The sequence below is a fragment of the Callithrix jacchus genome, chromosome 14, assembly GCF_049354715.1.
Source record: "Callithrix jacchus isolate 240 chromosome 14, calJac240_pri, whole genome shotgun sequence".
NCBI classification, from domain to species: domain Eukaryota; kingdom Metazoa; phylum Chordata; class Mammalia; order Primates; family Cebidae; genus Callithrix; species Callithrix jacchus.
The window spans coordinates 8672024-8693761 of NC_133515.1; the positions used below are offsets into that span (position 1 = coordinate 8672024).

At 39.5% G+C, this 21738-nt stretch overlaps 1 protein-coding gene across 25 annotated transcripts in view; it reads right to left on the bottom strand.

Annotated features, from left to right (window-relative positions):
• Positions 1 to 21738, bottom strand: part of TSGA10 (testis specific 10) — a 184204-nt gene that overhangs the window by 139407 nt on the left and 23059 nt on the right. For 24 of the 25 annotated variants that reach the window (XM_078348759.1, XM_078348758.1, XM_078348755.1 and 21 more), the window contains one exon: positions 17695 to 17910. Coding sequence is in view for 12 of the 25 variants with exons in the window: in XM_078348752.1 (XP_078204878.1) it covers positions 17695 to 17910 (216 nt within the window). In the remaining 13 variants the exon portion in view is untranslated. Of the gene's footprint in view, positions 1 to 17694; positions 17911 to 21738 lie in introns of those variants that run through there. The other variant, XM_078348760.1, reaches the window with a different exon arrangement.

Below are 21738 nucleotides of genomic sequence, written 5' to 3' on the forward strand. Positions count from 1 at the left end.
TAGGCTGGAGTGTAGTGATGTGATCTCTGCTCACTGCAACCTCTGCCTCCCGGGATCAAGCAATTATCCTGCCTCAGCCTCCCAGATAGCTGTGATTACAGGTGCCCTCCACCATGCTCAGCTAATTTTTTGTATTTTTAGTAGAGACAGGGTTTCATCATATTGGCCAGGCTGATCTTGAACTCCTGACCTGAAGTGATCTGCCCACCTCAGCCTTCCAAAGTACTGGAATTACAGGAGTAAGCCACCAGTCCTGGCCAATTTCCTGATAAATAGTTAACCAGAACAACCCAGCTAGGCCACTCTTGAATTCCCAACCCAAGAGCCTGTGAGATATCAGTATTTGTTGTTTGACGCCATTAAGGTTTTGAAGTAATTTATTACATAGCAATAGCCAACAGTTAATAATGAAAACGTTTTAATGAAGTAAATGATGGAAGTTACTGTTGACCTTTAAAAATAAGACTAAAAGTAACTAATTCCCAGTGAATACAGTTAATACTATCTCAATTCCAGACAAACTAACAGTACCTTTAGCCTCAGACTCTACCTCTGCATATCTAGAGTATAATCTCAAACACTAAAAACCCATTCTTTTCTCAGCAACCAAATTAGAAATCTCATTTCAAGTGCTACCCCAGAAATAGGCAAGGAATCTCTCCCCCATAAATATAAACCTAAAATGCATTCTTAGGATGATTACAACACTCATTGGAGTTCATATCCCCAGTGTTGGTTATGCATCTTTCTATTCTATTCCCTATTCTACTCTGGGACATTCACCGAGGTTGGTGATTTCCTCATTTCAGAGCATTCTACCATCCCAAAGGCCTTATTTCCATTTTGTTCTCTCATTAATAAGTTTCCCATGTTTTCTCTGTGTCAACAATGGTATCTCCACTCCAAGACTGCTGCTTACCTCTTTTTTACCAAATAGCTTTCTAATCCTCAAATACACCCAACATTCCACATTATTTATGGATATCTATTTCTAAATACTCTGCTAAACTGGGAAAAATTCCATCTGTAAATTTAATACAGTTTTAGGCAAATCCTCGCTCTTATATTTTAGAAGTTTTCCATTTCCCAAATTCTCCCTTTTGATAGCAGAGAATTCACCCTGACATAGTACTTACTCTCTCTAGAAGATAAACCCTAACAACCCTTTAAAAGTGATGACTTCTAAACAAGGCTTGATTTCCATCAGTCTAGAAAGGAGTGCAGTTAATTTTTAATTTGAAGAAAAAAACAAGGAAGACATAAAATTCTTCAATTTTGATAATTTCTTTTTTTTTTTGAGACAGAGTCTCACTCTTTTACCCAGGCTGGAGTGTGACACAATTTCAGCTAACTGCAACCTCTGCCTCTTGATTCTTGTGTCTCAGCCTCCCAAGTAGTTGGAATTACAGGTGTATGACACTATGCCCAGCTATTTTTTTGTATTTTAGTAGAGATTGGGTTTTGTCATGTTCACTAGGCTGGTCTTGAACTACTGACCTCAATTGATCCACCTGCCTGGACCTGCCAAAGTGCTGGGATTACAGGCATAAGCCACCATGCCTTGCCCAATTTTGATAATTTTTATAATTAAGACATTGAGCTCAATTTATGATTAAAATACAAATGAAGGATAATTATTCTTTTAAAAAAATTACAATACATTCCACCTGAAGTAGCATTAAAAAATAACTTAAAAATTTTTTTAAAGAAATTAACAATATGAAGTTGTAGTGAAAAATGTTTAAAATATTCAAGCTACTTTTCAATATCCTTCAAATACTTTAACAGCATCCATTTGAAGATAAATAATTCAAAAGTTAAAAACAAACCATTCTTTTTTTTTTTTAATTTTTTATTGGATTATAGGTTTTGGGGTACATGAGCAGAGCATGCAAGACAGTTGCGTAGGTACAAACATGGCAGTGTGCTTTGCTTTTCTTCTCCCCTTCACCCACATTTGGCATTTCTCCCCAGGCTATCCCTCCCCACCTCCCCCTCCCACTGGCCCTCCCCTTTTCCCCCCAATAGACCCCACTGTTTAGTACTCCCCTTTCTGTGTCCATGTGTTCTCATTTTTCATCACCCACCTATGAGTGAGAATATGCAGTGTTTCATTTTCTGTTCTTGTGTCAGTTTGCTGAGGATGATGTTTTCCAGATTCATCCATGTCCCTACAAACGACACAAACTCATCATTTCTGATTGCTGCATAATATTCCATGGTGTATATGTGCCACATTTTTCCAATCCAGTCTATTATCAATGGGCATTTGGGTTGATTCCAGGTCTTTGCTATTGTAAACAGTGCTGCAATGAACATTCGTGTACATGTGTCCTTATAGTAGAACGATTTACAGACTTTTGAATATATACCCAGTAATGGGATTGCTGGGTCAAATAGAATTTCTATTTCTAAGGCCTTGAGGAATCGCCACACTGTCTTCCACAATGGTTGAACTAATTTACACTCCCACTAACAGTGTAAAAGTGTTCCTTTTTCTCCACATCCTCTCCAGCATCTGTTGTCTCCAGATTTTTTAATGATCGCCATTCTAACTGGTGCGAGATGGTATCTCAATGTGGTTTTGATTTGCATCTCTCTGATGACCAGTGACAATGAGCATTTTTTCATATGATTGTTCGCCTCATATATGTCTTCTTTCGTAAAGTATCTGTTCATATCCTTTGCCCACTTTTGAATGGGCTTGTTTTTTTCCTGTAAATCTGTTTGAGTTCTTTGTAAATTCTGGATATCAGCCCTTTGTCAGATGGGTAGACTGCGAAAATTTTTTGCCATTCTGTTGGTTGCCGATCCACTCTAGTGACTGTTTCTTTTGCCGTGCAGAAGCTGTGGAGTTTCATTAGGTCCCATTTGTCTATTTTGGCTTTTGTTGCCAATGCTTTTGGTGTTTTGTTCATGAAGTCCTTGCCTACTCCTATGTCCTGGATGGTTTTGCCTAGATTTCCTTCTAGGGTTTTTATGGTGCCAGGTCTTATGTTTAAGTCTTTAATCCATCTGGAGTTAATTTTAGTGTAAGGTGTCAGGAAGGGGTCCAGTTTCTGCTTTCTGCACATGGCTAGCCAGTTTTCCCAACACCATTTGTTAAACATGGAATCCTTTCCCCATTGCTTGTTTTTGTCGGGTTTATCAAAGATTGTATAGTTGTATGTATGTTGTGTTGCCTCCGGTGCCTCTGTTTTGTTCCATTGGTCTATATCTCTGTTTTGGTACCAGTACCATGCTGTTTTGATTACTGTAGCCTTGTAGTATAGTTTGAAATCCGGTAGTGTGATGCCCCCTGCTGTGTTCTTTTTGCTTAGAATTGACTTGGCTATGCGGGCTCTCTTTTGGTTCCATATGAAGTTCATAGTGGTTTTTTCCAGTTCTGTGAAGAAAGTCAATGGTAGCTTGATGGGTATAGCATTGATTCTGTAAATTACTTTGGGCAGTATAGCCATTTTCACGATATTAATTCTTCCTAACCATGAACATGGAATGTTTCTCCATCTGTTTGTGTCCTCTCTGATATCGCTGAGCAGTGGTTTGTAGTTCTCCTTGAAGAGGTCCCTTACGTTCCTTGTGAGTTGTATTCCAAGGTATTTGATTCTTTTTGTAGCAATTGCGAATGGCAGTTCGCTCTTGATTTGGCTTTCTTTAAGTCTGTTATTGGTGTAGACGAATGCTTGTGATTTTTGCACATTGATTTTATATCCTGAGACTTTGCTGAAGTTGCTTATCAGTTTCAGGAGTTTCTGGGCTGAGGCAATGGGGTCTTCTAGGTATACTATCATGTCGTCTGCAAATAGAGACAATTTGGCTTCCACCTTTCCTATTTGAATACCCTTTATTTCTTTTTCTTGCCTGATTGCTCTGGCTAGAACTTCCAGTACTATATTGAATAGGAGTGGTGAGAGAGGGCATCCTTGTCTAGTGCCATATTTAAAAGGGAATGCTTCCAGTTTTTGCCCATTCAGTATATTGGCTGTTGGTTTGTCATAAATAGCTTTTATTACTTTGAGATACGTTTCATCAATACCGAGTTTATTGAGGGTTTTTAGCATAAAGGGCTGTTGAATTTTGTCAAATGCCTTCTCTGCGTCAATTGAGATAATCATGTGGTTTTTGTTTTTGGTTCTGTTTATGTGGTGAATTACGTTGATAGACTTGCGTATGTTGAACCAGCCTTGCATCCCCGGGATGAATCCTACTTGATCATGATGAATAAGTTTTTTGATTTGCTGTTGCAATCAGCTTGCCAATATTTTATTGAAGATTTTTGCATCTATGTTCATCATGGATATTGGCCTGAAGTTTTCTTTTCTCATTGGGTCTCTGCCGGGTTTTGGTATCAGAATGATGTTGGTCTCATAAAATGATTTGGGAAGGATTCCCTCTTTTTTGATTGTTTGAAATAGTTTTAGAAGGAATGGTACCAGCTCCTCCTTGTGTGTCTGGTAGAATTCGGCTGTGAACCCGTCTGGACCTGGGCTTTTTTTGTGTGGTAGGCTCTTAATTGCTGCCTCAACTTCAGACCTTGTTATTGGTCTATTCATAGTTTCTGCTTCCTCCTGGTTTAGGCTTGGGAGGACACAGGAGTCCAGGAATTTATCCATTTCTTCCAGGTTTACTAGTTTATGCACATAGAGTTGTTTGTAATATTCTCTGATGATGGTTTGAATTTCTGTGGAATCTGTGGTGATTTCCCCTTTATCATTTTTTATTGCATCTATTTGGTTGTTCTCTCTTTTATTGTTAATCAATCTGGCTAGTGGTCTGTCTATTTTGTTGATCTTTTCAAAAAACCAGCTCTTGGATTTATTGATTTTTTGAAGGGTTTTTTGTGTCTCTATCTCCTTCAGCTCAGCTCTGATCTTAGTTATTTCTTGTCTTCTGCTGGGTTTTGAGTTTTTTTGATCTTGCTCCTCTAGCTCTTTCAATTTTGATGATAGGGTGTCAATTTTGGATCTCTCCATTCTCCTCATATGGGCACTTATTGATATATACTTTCCTTTAGAGACTGTTTTAAATGTGTCCCAGAGGTTCTGGCACGTTGTGTCTTCGTTCTCGTTGGTTTCGAAGAACTTCTTTATTTCTGCCTTCATTTCGTTGTTTACCCAGTCAACATTCAAGAGCCAGTTGTTCAGTTTCCATGAAGCTGTGCGGTTCTGGGTTGGTTTCTGAATTCTGAGTTCTAGCTTGATTGCACAATGGTCTGAGAGGCTGTTTGTTATGATTTCAGTTGTTTTGCATTTGTTGAGCAGTGCTTTACTTCCAATTATGTGGTCAATTTTAGAGTAGGTGTGATGTGGTGCTGAGAAGAATGTGTATTCTGTGGATTTGGGGTGGAGAGTTCTGTAAATGTCTATCAGGTTTGCTTGCTCCAGGTCTGAGTTCAAGCCCTGGATATCCTTGTTTATTATCTGTCTGGTTGATCTGTCTAGTATTGACAGTGGAGTGTTAAAGTCTCCCACTATTATTGTGTGGGAGTCTAAGTCCTTTTGTAAGTCATTAAGAACTTGCCTTATGTATCTGGGTGCTCCTGCATTGGGTCCATATATGTTTAGGATCATTAGCTCTTCTTGTTTTAGCAATCCTTTTACCATTATGTAATGGCCTTCTTTGTCTCTTTTGATCTTTGTTGCTTTAAAGTCTATTTTATCAGAGATGAGAATTGCAACTCCTGCTTTTTTTTGCTTTCCATTAGCTTGGTATATCTTCCTCCATCCCTTTATTTTGAGCCTTTGTGTATCCTTGCATGTGAGATGGGTTTCCTGGATACAGCACACTGATGGGTTTTGGATTTTTATCCAATTTGCCAGTCTGTGTCTTTTGATTGGTGCATTTAGTCCATTTACATTTAGGGTTAATATTGTTATGTGTGAGTTTGATACTGCCATTTTGATGCTAAGTGGCTGTTTTGCCTGTTAGTTTTTGTAGATTCTTCATTATGTTGAAGCTCTTTAGCATTCAGTGTGATTTTGGAATGGCTGGTACTGGTTGATCCTTTCTATGTGTAGTGCCTCTTTTAGGAGCTCTTGTAAAGCAGGCCTGGTGGTGACAAAATCTCTGAGTACTTGCTTGTTCGCAAAGGGTTTTATTTTTCCTTCACTTCTGAAGCTCAGTTTGGCTGGATATGAAATTCTGGGTTGAAATTTCTTTTCTTTAAGAATGTTGAATATTGGCCCCCACTCTCTTCTGGCTTGTAGTGTTTCTGCCGAGAGATCTGCTGTGAGTCTGATGGGCTTCCCTTTGTGGGTGACCCGACCTTTCTCTCTGGCTGCCCTTAGTATTCTCTCCTTTATTTCGACCCTGTTGAATCTGACGATTATGTGCCTAGGGGTTGCTCTTCTTGTGGAATATCTTTGTGGTGTTCTCTGTATTTCCTGCAATTGAGTGTTGGCCTGTCTTGCTAGGTGGGGGAAATTTTCCTGGATGATGTCCTGAAGAGTATTTTCCAGCTTGGATTCATTCTCTTCGTCCCCTTCTGGTACACCTATCAAACGTAGGTTAGGTCTTTTCACATAGTCCCACATTTCTTGGAGACTTTGTTCATTCCTTTTTGCGCTTTTTTCTCTGATCTTGGTTTCTCGTTTTATTTCATTGAGTTGGTCTTCGACTTCAGATATTCTTTCTTCTGCTTGGTCCATTCGGCTATTGAAACTTGTGTTTGCTTCGCGAAGTTCTCGTATTGTGTTTTTCAGCTCCTTTAATTCATTCATGTTCCTAAGTTATCCATTCTTGTTATCATTTCCTCGAATCTTTTTTCAAATCTTTTTTCAAGGTTCTTAGTTTCTTTGCATTGATTTAATACATGATCTTTTAGCTCACAAAAGTTTCTCATTATCCATCTTCTGAAGTCTAATTCCGTCATTTCGTCACAGTCATTCTCCGTCCAGCTTTGTTCCCTTGCTGGTGAGGAGTTTTAGTCCTTTCTAGGAGGCGAGGTGTTCTGGTTTCGGGTGTTTTCCTCCTTTTTGCGCTGGTTTCTTCCCATCTTTGTGGATTTGTCCCCTGGTCATTTGCGTAGTTGCTGACTTTTCGATTGGGTCTCTGAGTGGACACCCGGAGTGTTGATGATGAAGTATTTCTGTTGCTTGGTTTTCCTTCTACCAGTCTAGCCCCTTTGCTGTACGACTGCTGAGGTCCGCTCCAGACCCTGCTTGTCTGGGGTGCACCTCTAGCAGCTGTGGCACAGCGAGGGATGCTACCAGTTTCTTTTTCTGCTATCTTTGTCCCCGGATGATGCCTGCCTAATGTCAGTCTTTTGGATATAGAGGGGTCAGGGAGCTGCTTGAGGAGACAGTTTGTACTTTATACGGGCTTAATTGCTGAGCTGTGCGCTCTGTTGTTCATTCAGGGCTGTTAGGCTGCTATGTTTGATTCTGCTGCAACAGAGCTCATTAAAAAAAACCCCTTTTTTTTTTTTTCTCAAATGCTCTGTGTTGAGGGGTTTGGGCTTTATTTTTGGATGTTCGATGAGGTGTCCTGCCCAGCTAGAAGGCAGACTAGCCACTGTTTGGCTGCCAAGGCTCCGCCCTGCTGTTGTGATTCACCCTGTTCCTGCAGGCTGTGTTGTGGTCTCCACCACGCCCTGCGGCGGAGTCTCTTCGTTGTAGCGTGTTGCCTCAGCAACGGCAGGCTGCGTCAGCAGTGGGCGTGTATCTCAGTAGGGACGGGTTGCCTCGGCAACGGCTGGCTGCGTCAGCAGTGGGCGTGTATCTCAGTTGGGGAGGGTTGCCTCGGCAACAGCTGGCTGCGTCAGCAGTGGGCGTGTATCTCAGTTGGGGTGGGTTGCCTCAGCAACGGCTGGCTGCGTCAGCAGTGGGCATGTATCTCAGATGGGGCGGGTTGCCTCGGCAACGGCTGGCTGCGTCAGCAGTGGGCGTGTATCTCAGATGGGGCGGGTTGCCTCGGCAACGGCTGGCTGCGTCAGCAGTGGGCGTGTATCTCAGTTGGGGCAGGTTGCCTCGGTAGTGGTGGATGCCCCTCCCCCACAGAGCTTCTCGGACCGTCTGCTCGGGATAGTTTGAAATCGCGGTTTTGTTTGTCCCACTGGGTATCCCAAACGATCTGTCCCTGCAATCCCCTGGGCTGGGCTACTGTCTAAGTCTCGTTCAGTCTCAAGTCCAGCCCTCTCAAGTCTCAGGTTGCCGGTTCAGCAGGGCACCCAGACACATGCGCCCTGTGGGGATTGCTGGTTAGGGCCGGCCGCCGCCGCCCCGGCTGCCGGCTTCGCCAGGCAGACCTACTGCCTGGCGTCCCGTGTCTTTTTATACTTGGGAGTTTCCCCGTTCTGTGGGCAACAAAGATCAGTCTGTAAATGCAGCTCAGACTCACCGTTTGCGGATTCAATGCGAGCTCCAATCCTGGGTTGTTCTCACAGCGCCATCTTGAGTCCTCCCAGAATAAAAAAACTAACCATTCTTATCTAGCATTTCAGGTAGTTCTAAGGACCTGTTCCAGTCAACTTAGTTAGAGAAGACTATATCCTTAAAGTAATAAACTCACGTATTTAAATACTGTATGACTATGGCCAGGCACGGTGGCTCATGCCTGTAATCTCAGCACTCTGGGAGGCCAAGACCAGCAGATCACTTCAGGTCAGGAGTCCGAGACCAGCCTGGACAACATGGTGAAACCTTGTCTCTACTAAAAATATGAAAATTAGCTGGGCATGGTGGTGGGTGCCTGTAATCCCAGCTACTAATGAGACTGAGACAAGAAATTGCTTTAGGAGGTAGAGGTTGCAGTGAGCCGCGATCATGCCACTGCACTCCAGACTGAGTAACAGAGGGAAACTCTGTCTCAACAACAACAAAAAAAGTTGCATTATTTGACTTTCCACTAATTTGAATTTAACCTTTAAGAGTCTAAATGAGAGGTTACTGCATAAAAATACATACACTCCTAGAGTTCATCAATTGGACTCAAATTTCAAATTACTCTAACAATGCCTTCAGTAACATTCTCGTTCTGATCATTTATTGAATTGTTTTATTACACGTTACAGGAGTCTTGTTACATTAAAAGAATATTTAAGAAACAACATGTAGGCTGCGCAAGATGGCTCACACCTGTAATCCCAGCACTTTGGGAGGCCAAGGCAGGTAGATCACAAGGTCAAGAGATCGAGACCATCCTGGCCAACATGATAAAACACTGTCTCTACTAAAAATACAAAAAATAGAACTTCCGCTAAGAAAGCTGAATAGGAACAGCTCCAGAGCACAGTTCCCAGCTAGAGCGATGCAGAAGGCAAGTGATTTCCACATTTCCAACTGAGGTACCAGGTTCATCTCAATGGGACTGGTTGGACAGTGGGTGTAGCCCAAGGAGGGCAAACCAAGGCAGGGTGGGGTGCTGCCTCACCCAGGAAGTGCAACAGGCTAGAGGGCCCTCCCTCCTACCCAATGGAGGCCATCAGGGACATTTCGGGCCACTCCAGAGCTCCAGTTCAGATGCTGTACTTCTCCCGCACCTTTGCAGCACACAGACCAGGAGATCCCTGCATATTGACAGGCACCGCGGGTTTCCAGGGCAAATTGGGGTGGCCAATTCAGCCAGTGCCATGAGTTCCCAGCACAAATCCGAGCAGCAGTTTTGACTGGCACCTAGAGTGCCTGCAAGACAAAATTGCCCATACCTCTAAGAGAAAGGGGGCTGAAGGCAGGGAGCCAGGAGATGTGGCCCCGTGGGTCCCACCCCTACGGAGACCAGCAAACTGAAACCCACTGGCCTGAAATTTTCACAGCCAACACAGCAGTTTGAGCCGGACCCTGGATGGTCTAGCTCGGTGTGGGGAGGGGTCAGTCCGCCATTACTGAGGCAGCTCTAACCTTACCTGTGTAAACAAAAGCACAAAGAAGTTTACACAGCAGCTGGGGGGAGCCTGCAGTAGCTCAACAACACCTCTGCAGGCACACTGTGACTAGACTCCCTCCTTGTTGGAGAGGGAATCTCTGAAAAAGGCAGTAGCCCATCAGGGACTTAAAAATAAAGCCACAGCTTCCTGGAACAGAGCACCTGGAAAAGGAGTCATTTTGAGTTCCACTGCAACAGACTTAAACGTCCCTGCCCAGCAGCTCTGAAGCTCCCAGCACAACACTTGAGCTCTAACAAGGGACAGGCGGCCTCAAGAGGCTCCCTGACCCCTGTATATACAAAGAGTCACCCCACACGGGAGAGCTCTGGCTGACATCTGGCAGATAACTCTTCTGGGATGAAGCTACCACAGGAAGGAAAAGGCAGCAATCCTCGCTGTTCTGCAGCCCCCACAGGTGATTCCCAGGCAAGCAGGGTCTGGAGTGGACCTCCAGCAGTCCTGCAGCAGAGAGGCCTGTTAGAAAACTAAAAAAACAGAAATAGTCTCAACATCAACAAAAAGGAAGTCCGCTCAGAGACTGCATCCAAAAATCCCCAACTTCAAAGATCAAAGGCAGATAAATTCACGAAGATGGGAAGAAACCAGCACAAAAGGGACAAAACACCAAAAACCAGAATGTCTCTCCTCCTGCAAGGGATTACAACTCCTCACCAGCAAGGGAACAAAACTGGATGGTGAATGAATTTGACAAATTGACAGAAGCAGGCTTCAGAAGGTGGGTGATAACAAACTTATCTGAGCTAAAGGAACATGTTCTAACCCAATGCCAAGAAATCTAAGAACCTTGAAAAAAGGTTAAACAAAATGCTAACTAGATTAACCAGCTTAGAGAAGAACGTAAATAACTGATGAAGCTGAAAAAAACAGCACAAGAACTTTGTGAGGCATACACAAGTTTCAATAGCCAAATCAGTCAAGCAGAAGAAAGGATGTCAGAGATTGAAGATCAACTCAATGAAATAAAACGAGGAGGCAAGACTGGAGAAAAAAGAGAGAAAATAAATGAACAAAGCCTCCAAGAAATATGTGATTATGTGAAAAGACCTAATCTATGTTTGATGGTTGTACCTAAATGTGAAAATGAGAATGAATCCAAGCTGGAAAACACTCTTCGGATATTATCCAGGAGAACTTCCACAACCTAGCAAGGCAGGCCAATATTCAAATCCAGGAAATACAGAAAACACCACAGAAATGCTCCTCAAGAAAGGCAACACCAAGACACATAATCATCAGATTCACCAGGATTGAAATGGATGAAAAAATACTAAGGGCAGCCAGAGAGAAAAGTCGAGTTACCCACAAAGGGAAGCCCATCAGACTCATAGCAGATCTCTCAGCAGAAACCCTACAACCCAGAAGAGAGAGGGGGCAACATTTAACAACCTTAAAGAAAAGAACTTTCAACCTAGCATTTCACATCCAAGCAAAGTAAGCTTCATAAGCCAAGAAGAAATAAAATCCTTTATGGACAAGCAATTGCTGAGAGATTTTGTCACCACCAGGACTGCCTTACAAGGGCTACTGAGCTTCTGAAAGAAGCACAAAACATGGAAAAAAATACCAGTACCAGCCACTGCAAATGGTAAAGACCATCAACACAATGAAGAAACTGTGTCAACTAATGGGCAAAACAACCAGGTAGTATCAAAATGGCAGGATCAAATTCACACATAACAATATTAACTGTAAATATAAAAGGGTTAAATGCCCCAATCAGAAGACACAGACTAGCACATAGGATAAACAATGAAGACCCATCAGTGTGCTGTATACAGGAGACCCATCTATGTCCAAAGACACACAGACTCAAAATAAAGGAATGAAGGAAGATTTTCCAAGCAAATGGAGAGCAAAAAAAAAGCAGGAGTTGCAATCCTAGTCTCTGATAAAATGGACTTTAAACCAACAAAGATCAAAAGAGACACAGGAGGGCATTACATAATGATAAAGGGATCAATGCCACAAGAAGAGCTAACTATCTGAAATATATATGCACCCAATACAGGAGCATCTGGATACATAAAGCAAGTTCTTAATGACCTACAAAGAGACTTAAGCACAATAATAGTGGGAGACTTTAACACCCCACTGTCAATATAAGACAGATCAAGGAGACAGAAAATTAACAACGATATCCAGGACGTGAACCCAGATCTGGACCAAACAGACCTAATAGACATCTACATAACTCTCCACCCCAAATCCACAGAATATACATTCTTCTCAGTACCACACTGCACTTAGTCTAAAATCGATCACATAATTAGAAGAAAATCACTCCTCAGCAAACACAAAAGAAAGGAAATCTAACAACCAGTCTCCCAGACCACAGTGCAATCAAATTAGAACTCAGGAATAAGAAACTCACTCAAAACCGCACAACTATAAGGAAACTGAACAACCTGCTCCTGAACGACTACTGGATAAATAATGAAATGAAGGCAGAAATAAAGATGTTCTTCAAAACCAACAAGAATGAAGACACAACATACCAGAATCTCTGGAACACATTTAAAGCAGTGTCTAGAGGAAATTTTATAGCACTAAATGTCCTCATGAGAAGTCAGGAAAGATCTAAAATCAACACCTTATCATCAAAATTAAAAGAACTGAGGAGCAAGATCAAACAAATTCAAAAGCTAGCAGAAGACAAGAAATAACTAAGATCAGCACACAACTGAAGGAGATAGACACACAAAAAAACCCTCGAAAAATCAATAAATCAGAGAGCTGGTTTTTTGAAAATATCAACGAAATAGCCTGATAGCCAGACTAACAAAAAAGAAAAGAAAGAATAGAATAGATGCAATAAAAATGGTAAAGGGGATATCATTACCGATTCCACAGAAATACAAACATCAGAAATTATTACAAACAACTGTATGCAACATAAACCAGTAAATCTAGAAGAAATGGTTAAATTCCTGGAAACTTACACCCTTCCAAGTCTAAACCAGGAAGAAGCTGAATCCCTGAAGAGACCAATAACAAGGTCTGAAGTTGAGGCAGCAATTAAAGGCCTACCAATCAAAAAAAGTCAAGGTCCAGAGGGGTTCACAGCCAAATTTTACCAGACATACAATGAGGAGCTGGTACCATTCCTTCTGAAACTATTCCAAACAATACAAAAAGAGGGAAGAATCCCTCACCCATTTTATGAGACCAACATCATCCTGATAACAAAACCTGGCAGAGACACAACTAAAAACGAAAATTTCAGACCAATATCCATGATGATCATTGATGTAAAAATCTTCAATAAAATATAGGCAAACCAAATGCAACAGCACACCAAAAAGCTTATTCATCATCATCAAGTAGGCTTCATCCCAGGGATGCAAGGTTGGTTCAACATATGCAAATCTATAAACGTAATCCACCACATAAACAGAACCAAAGACGAAAACCACATGATTATCTCAATAGATGCAGAGAAGGCCTTTGACAAAATTCAACAAAGCTTTATGCTAAAAACTCTCAATAAACTAGGCATCAATGGAATGTATCTCAAAATAATAAGACCTCTTTATGACAAACCCACAGTTTTATCATACTGAATGGGCAAAAACTGGAAGCATTCCCTTTGAAATCTGGCACTAGACAAGGGTGCCCTCTCTCACCATTCCTATTCAACACAGTATTGGAAGTTCTAGCCACAGCAATCAGGCAAGAAAAAGAAATAAAGGGTATTCAATAAGGAAAAGAGGAAGTCAAATTGTCTCTATTTGCAGATGTCATGATTGTATATTTAGAAGACCCCATTGTCTCAGCTCAAAATCTCCTGAAGCTGATAAGCAACTTCAGCAAAGTCTGAGAATACAAAATCAGTGTGCAAAAATCACAAGCATTCCTATACATCAATAACAGACAGAGAGCCAAATCATGAGTGAATTCCCATTTATAACTGCCACAAAGAGAACAAAATGCCTAGGAATACAACTAACAAGGGATATGAAGGACCCCTTCAAGAAGAACTACAAACCACTGCTCAAGGAAATAACAGAGGACACAAATAGATGGGAAAACATTCCATGCTCATGGTTAAAAAGAATCAATATTGTGAAAATGGCCATATTACTCAAAGTAATTTATAGGGTTAATGCTATCCCCATCAAGCTACCACCGATCTTCTTTACAGAACTGGAAAAAACCACCTTAAACTTCATATGGAACCAAAAAGAGACTGCTTAGCCAGGACAATCCTAAGCAAAAAGAACAAAGCTGGAGGCATCATGCTACCTGACTTCAAACTATACTACAAGGCTACAGTAATCAAAACAGCATGGTACTGGTACCAAAACAGAGATATAGAACAATGGAACAGAACAGAGGCCTCGAAAGTAACACTACACACCTACAACCATCCAATCTTTGACAAACCTGAGAAAAGCAATGGGGAAAGGATTCCCTGTTTAATATATGGTTTTGGGAAAACTGGCTAGCCATGTGCAGAAAAGTGAAACTGGACTCATTCCTTACACCTTACACTAAAATTAACTCCAGATGGATTAAAGATTTAAACATAAGACCTAACACCATAAAATCCCTAGAAGAAAACCTAGGCAATTCCATTCAGGACATAAGCGTAGGCAAGGACTTCATGACTAAAACACCAAAAGCAATGGCAACAAAAGCCAAAATAGACAAATGGGATCTAATTAAACTTAAGAGCTTTTGCACAACAAAGAAACAATCATCAGAGTGAACTGGTAACCAACAGAATGGGAACAAATTTTTGCAAGCTACCAATCTGACAAAGGGCTAATATCCAGAATCTACAAAGAACTAAAACAGATTTACAAGAAAAAACAAACAAAACCATCAAAAAGTGGGCAAAAGGATATGAACAGGCACTTTTCAAAAGAAGACATCTATGTAGCCAACAAACATGAAAAAATGCTCATTGTCACTGGTCATTAGAGAAATGCAAATCGAAACCACAATGAGATACCATCTCATGCCAGTTAGAATGCAATCATTAAAAAATCTGGAGACAACAGATGCTGGAGAGGATGTGGAGAAATAGGAACACTTTTACACTGTTGGTGGGAGTGTAAATTAGTACAACCATTGTGGAAGACAGTGTGGTGATTCCTCAAGGATCTAGAACTAGAAATATCATTTGACCCAGCAATCCCATTACTGGATATATACCCAAAGGATTATAAGTTGTTCTATTATAAAGACACATGCACACATATGTTTACTGCAGCACTGTACACAATAGCAAAGACTTGGAACCAACACAAATGCCCACCAATGATGGACCAGATAAAGAATATGTGGCATATATACACCATGAAATACTATGCAGCCATAAAAAAGGATGAGTTCATGTCCTTTGCAGGGACATGGATGAAGCTGAAAATCATCATTCTCAACACACTGACACAAGAACAGAAAACCAAACACCAAATGTTCTCACTCGTAAGTGGGAGTTGAACAATGAGAACACATGAACACAGGGAGGGAGGGAAGGGAACATAACACACTGGGGTCTGTTAGGGGGTGGGGTGCTAGGGGAGGGATAGCAGGGGGTAGGGAGTTTGGGGAGAGATAATCTTAGGAGAAATACCTAACGTAGGTGACAGGGAGATGGAGGCAGCAAACCACCATGGCATTTGTATATCTATGTAACAATCCTGCAAGATCTGCACATATATCCCAAAACTTAAAGTATAATAAAAAACAAAAGAAGAAAAAAATAAAAATACTTTTAAAAAAATAGCTGGGTGTGGTGGCATGTGCCTGTAGTCCCAGCTACTCGGGAGGTTGAGGCAGGAGAATCACTTGAACCCAGAAGGTGGGAGGTTTCAGTGAGCTAAAATTGAGCCACTGCACTCCAACCTGGTGAAAGAGCGAGACTCCACCCAAAAAAAAAAAAAGAAAAGAAAAAGAAAGAACGAAAAGAAATAACATGTAGTAACAATTAGCTTTGGGAAATTACTTTATTACAGAAACAATTTACTAATTTGGTGATTAATAAAATCAAGACAAGTAAGCATGTTCAAAGGCTATCATTTTAGAAGTCAACAGGTTGTTTTTGGCCTTTAAATATGCTCTATCTTGCTTATAAGCCATTAGGCAGCAATAAGAAGTGAAATTGTCATTTTATAATTGTGCGTAAATCTCTAGTTTCTAAATTTCATAACAGTATTTAAACAAGAAATAATATGTTGATCAAAAGATCACAAAGCTACAGTAACTAAAACGACCTGGTGGTGGCACAGGAAAAGGCAAATGAATCAATGACAACAAATCGTCCAGAAATATACATCGTTACATTGGCAAATTTTAAACTAAAATTTAAAAAAAAACTTTTAAAATTGACTTCTTGATATACAATAACTGGACATATTTATGTGGTACATGTGATATTTTAAAACATGCACACAATGTATAATGATCAAATTAGGGTAATGGGAATATCCATTACCTTACAGATTTCTTTGTTCTGAAAATATTCCAAATATCTTAGAATTTAGTATCTGTTAAAATGATACTTCAAATCAGTGGAGAAAGAACGGACTAGGCAACCCTATCTCCTATTAGAACAAAAAGAAACTCCGGCAGTATTAAAAGTAGCAAAACTTAAAAAACTACTAAAAGAAAACTTTAGAAAGCGTATCTGTAATTCTTGAGGTGAAAAAAACCTTCCTGAACAAGAACCAAAACTCAGAAATCAGTAAGAAATAAAAAAGGATTGGCAAATTTTAGTTTAAAAAAAAACTTTCAAAATTGACTTCTTGATATACAATAATTGGACATATTTATGTGGTACATGTGATATTTTAAAACATGCACACAATGTATAATAATCAAATTAGGGTAATGGGAATATCCATTACCTTACAGATTTCTTTGTTCTGAAAATATTCCAAATCTTCTCTTTTAGCTATTTTGAAATATGCAATAAATTGTTAACAACAGTCACCCATGCTATCAAAGACTAGAATTTATACCCTCTCTCTAACTGTATTTTTGTACCAATTAACCAGTCTCTCTTCATCCTCTCCTGCCTGCTTCCTTTTAGCCTCTAGTAACCATCAATCTATACTCTATCTCCATGAGATCGATTTCTTCATATTCCACATATGAGTGAGAACATGCAATATTTGTCTTCCTGTGTCTGGCTTACTTCACTTAACACAATGTCCTCCAGGCTCATTAATGTTGCTGCAATGACAGAGTTTTATCCTTATTTATGGCTGAATGACATTCTACTGTGTATATATAGTACATTTTCTTTATTCACTCATAGGTTAGTGGACACTTAGATTGATTCATATCTTGGCTGTTAACAGTGCTGCCATAAACACAGAAGTGCAGATTCTTCTGTGACATACTGATTTCCTTGCTTTTGGATGTACACCTGGCTGTGGGATTGCTAGATCATATGGCAGTTCTGCTTTTAGTTTGGTAAAACGTCTTTTTAAAAGGGTACTGATATCAATCACATATGTGAAAAATAGATGAAAACAAATGTATCTATTAGTTTGTAAATATCTCTGCAGAGTAGAGACGAAATGGGAAGGGGAAACAGCATTCGGATCATAGAACATTTCTGTTGCTTTGAAATTTTTTTTTACAATGACTACGTACTACTTACAAAATGTTTTGAGTAAAATTTTTTTAAAGAAGTAAAATGTGAGAAAAAATTTAATCCTTAGAACATATCAATATACATACTGTCAAATATAAAAAGCTTCCAAATTATACAAATGAGAATGCTACGTTTTCCATTGTATTTAAGAATTATGTGATATTTAAAGTAGAATTAAAATCCTGATCAGTGGTAAATCTGGTACCTTGGCTTCTTCAAGTTCCTTGTTAGTGATATCCAATACAAAATTTTTCTCTTTTTGTAGTTGCTCTGCAAGTTGGTCAATTTTAATCAATTCTTTACAAAGACGCTCATTGTGGCTGGTTAAATCATCTACTTGACTGCTTACCACCTCCTTACTATCCAAGAGTTTCCTAACATATTCTTCCAAGCCATGATTTGTCTGTTTGAGATCTTCAATCTGTTATGATTAGAAAGAAAATAATCAGTATGTAAATGCAATTAGGAAGGAAGATTTGCTTCCCTGGCAAGGAAATGTAATTGTATACCTTTTTGTGCCTTATGAATTTCATACCATGTGAATGTTCTACCTTTTTGAAAAAAATATATTAAATATTTAAATTTTATAGCAATATCTTTCAATTTATAGTTTTTTTAAAAGAACTTAATTACTGTTGATTTTTAACCAGTCTATTAGAAAAATGCAATAAAGAAATTTCAATACTTTTGAAATTCGTTTTACTACCATTAAGAGTTCTTTATAATTAAATTTCCAATCATTGTTATTAAAATATATTAACTCTTTTAAGCCAGGCATGGTGACTCACACCTGTAATCCCAGCACTTTGGGAGGCCAAGGCGGGTGGATCACGAGGTCGGGAGTTCAAGACCAGCCTGGCCAAGATGGTAAAACCCCATCTCTACTAAAAATACAAAATTCAGCCTGGCATGTAATCTCAGCTATTCAGGAGGCTGAGGCAGGGAATTGACTGAACCCGGCAGGTGGAGGTTGCAGTGAACCGACATCGTGCCACTGCACTCCAGTGTGGGTGACAGAACAAGACTCTGTCTCAAAAAAAAAAAAAAAAAGTCATGAATCATTTTTAAAATGCTAAAATGCCATTTATTGTATGCAGTAAATAACACATTGAGAGGCATAATTAAAGTTGTTATTTTAATACAGTATCTCCTATTCTCTTCTTCTCTTGGCCTTTTCCCATCTACTCTTAAAAATTCTTTGAAAACTCAAATTTGAGGTCATTCCTATAATCTTATGCTGTCTCATGACACTAAGAATAAAATTTTAAAATGCCATTTATGATCCCAACTTTACTTACCTGTCCGGCCTAACTTCCCACCACAAGACACACTATAAAAACAATCTCATTAAAAACTTATCTTAAGGGACTTACTGAAATGTACACATTTGAAATTGAAAGGTTATCACAGAACCCTCTGAGAATCTTCAAGGAAAACCCTGCTTAGGCTTAAATTTCAGGAAAATATATGGCTTTTTTGGATACCTGGTTTGTTCTTACCCTAATGCTCATTAATTATTTAACTAATGTTTCTATTTGTCTTTGCCTTTAGAAAGTTTAAAGATAAATCTAAGGCCCACCTCTAGTAACTTGTACCGAAACTATGTACAATGATGTTTGTTGTCATCGCAGGCCTTCACTGTTTCCTTGTTTTATCCTACCCTTTTTATTTCAGTTACCTTCTTTTAAAACAAACTAGAGGATGTGAAGCAAACGCATAAAGTCCAAGTTATGTTTTTCACCTTTGTTCACGGCTTCTCCTATGCCATGTTTCTCAGCAACAAGAGCACATTAAAAATGTCTGTTAACTCCCCAAGCATCAGGAGATGTTAAATGCTTCTCCTTTCCAGTATGTGTGCCCATAAAGCCTTTTATATAAGTTTATCTCAATATTTATAAGATGCATTAAAATCATTTATTTCCCTTTCCCTTCCACTAAATTCTAAACAACTTAAAGGACTGTCTCATTTATGTATCAACATATCACTCGTTTCTACATCCTTTATTATGTAGCTCACATAATCCTCAAATCTTTAAGCAAATAAACAAATTATCAGTAATATAAATGAACACTCCCCTCACTTCTCTCATGAAACTCTGCTTTTACTCAATTCCAAGACAAAGGAACTTTAGAAGAGGCGGTCTAGAGTAATACAAAAGATGTGGGCATTGGACTTCGGCAGAGTTAGGTTTAAATCCTGTTGTAGTGCTTTACCAGTTATGTAATTGGGCAATTTACCATATTTTCGTGATCCTAGGAAATGCATTTGACTCTAGGAAAAAAAAAAATGGGAGTCTCTCGAGTTTCTTCTGTTAAATGGACAGAATGCCTACAAATTGCAGAATTGTCATTAGACATTATATAAAAGCTTAAGTACAATTTCCAGTATAAGTACTCAGTATTTTTTTAAATTTTTAAGTAAGAGTCACAAGAAGCAAATGTAGTACACAGAAGTCTCATACATCCTTTACTCAGTTTCCACTGATAGTTGGGTCATAAACAACATAATACAGTATTGAACCCAGATACAGCATGTGCATGGTGTTCTATATCATTTTTCTCAAACTTGCAGATTTCTGTAACTACCACCTCAAGGTGCAGAACTGTTCCATTACCACAAGACTAATCTCTTGCTGCTCCTTTATGTTCTCATTCCCCACCTCAATTCTTAGCAACCAATGCATACAATTTTGTCATTTTGAGAATGTTATCTAAATAAAAGCATACAGCATGTAATCTTGTAAGATTTTTTTTTTTCACTCAGCACAACATCCTTTAGATCCACCCAAGTTGTTATTTGAATAGGTTCATTCCTATTTATCGCTGAAAAATACATGGAATGCCACAGTTTAGGTTGTTTACAGTTTGGGAATATAACAAAGCTGCTATGAACTGAGTAGGATGTAAGTTTTGAGTAGATATAAGTTTTCATTCCTCTGGAACAAATGCCCAGGAGTGCAACTGCTGGGTTATATGGTAAATGTATGCTTAGTCTTACCAAAAAGTGCCAAATTATTTTCCAACTGGCTATACCATTTCATATTCTTATGAAATGAATGGAATGAATGGGTGATCCAGTTTCTCCTCATCCTTACCAGCATTTGCTATTGTCACTATTTTTTTAGTCGTTCTTAGAACTGTATTATTTCATCATGGCCTTAATGTGCATTCCCCTGATGTTTATAGAGGCTGAACAACTTTTTCTATACCACGCATCCTTCTGTGAAGTATCTCTTAATGTCTTTTGCTCATTTTCTAATTGAATTTTTTTACTATTAAATTTTAAGCATTCTTCATTTGATACAAGATATGAATCCTTTAGCAAACGTATGGTTTGCAGCTTGTCTTTTCATCATCTTAGCAGGGTTTTCTACAAAGCAAAAACTTCAATTTTTTTTTTAAACAGAGTGTCACTTTTACCCAGGCTGGAGTGCAGTGGTGCAATCTCAGCTCACTGCAACCTCTGCCTCCCAGGTTCAAGTGATCCTCCCAACTCAGCCTCTTGAGTAGCTGGGACTACAGGCATGCACCACCATGCCTAGCTAATTTCTGTAATATTTAGTAGAGATGGGTCTTAAACTCCTGGACTCATGTGATCTACCCGCCTACCAAAGTGCATGGATTATAGCCATGAGCCACCACAGCCAGCCAAAAACTTCAATTTTGATTAAGTCCATATTACCAATTTCTCCTTTTATGAGTCATCCTTTTGTATCATACCTAAGAACCCTCCACCCAAGCCTAACATCCTGCAAATTTTCTCCTATGTTACCTCCTAAAAGTCTCAGTCTTAAGTTTTACATTTAAATCTGTGGTCCATTTAGTTAATTTTTTATGACATGTGAGGTTTAAGTGGAGGGTAACTGTTTTCCCTATATCTAATTGTTCCAACACAACTTGTTGAAGACTACCTTATAATGGGTGCGGTGGCTCACACCTGTAATCCTAGCACTTTGGGAGGCGAGGTGGGTAGATCATGAGGTCAGGAGATCGAGACCATCCTGGCCAACATGGTGAGACCCCATCTCTACTAAAATACAACAACAACAAAAAAATTAGTCAGACACGGTGACACATGCCTGTAGTCCCAGCTACTCGGGAGGCTGAGGCAGAAGAACTGCTTGAACCCAGGAGGCAGAGGTTGCAGTGAGCTGAGATCACACCACTGCACACCAGCCAGGCATCAGACCAACACTCTGTCTCAAAAAATAATTAATTAATTAAAAAAAAAAAAAAAACAGGCCGGGCA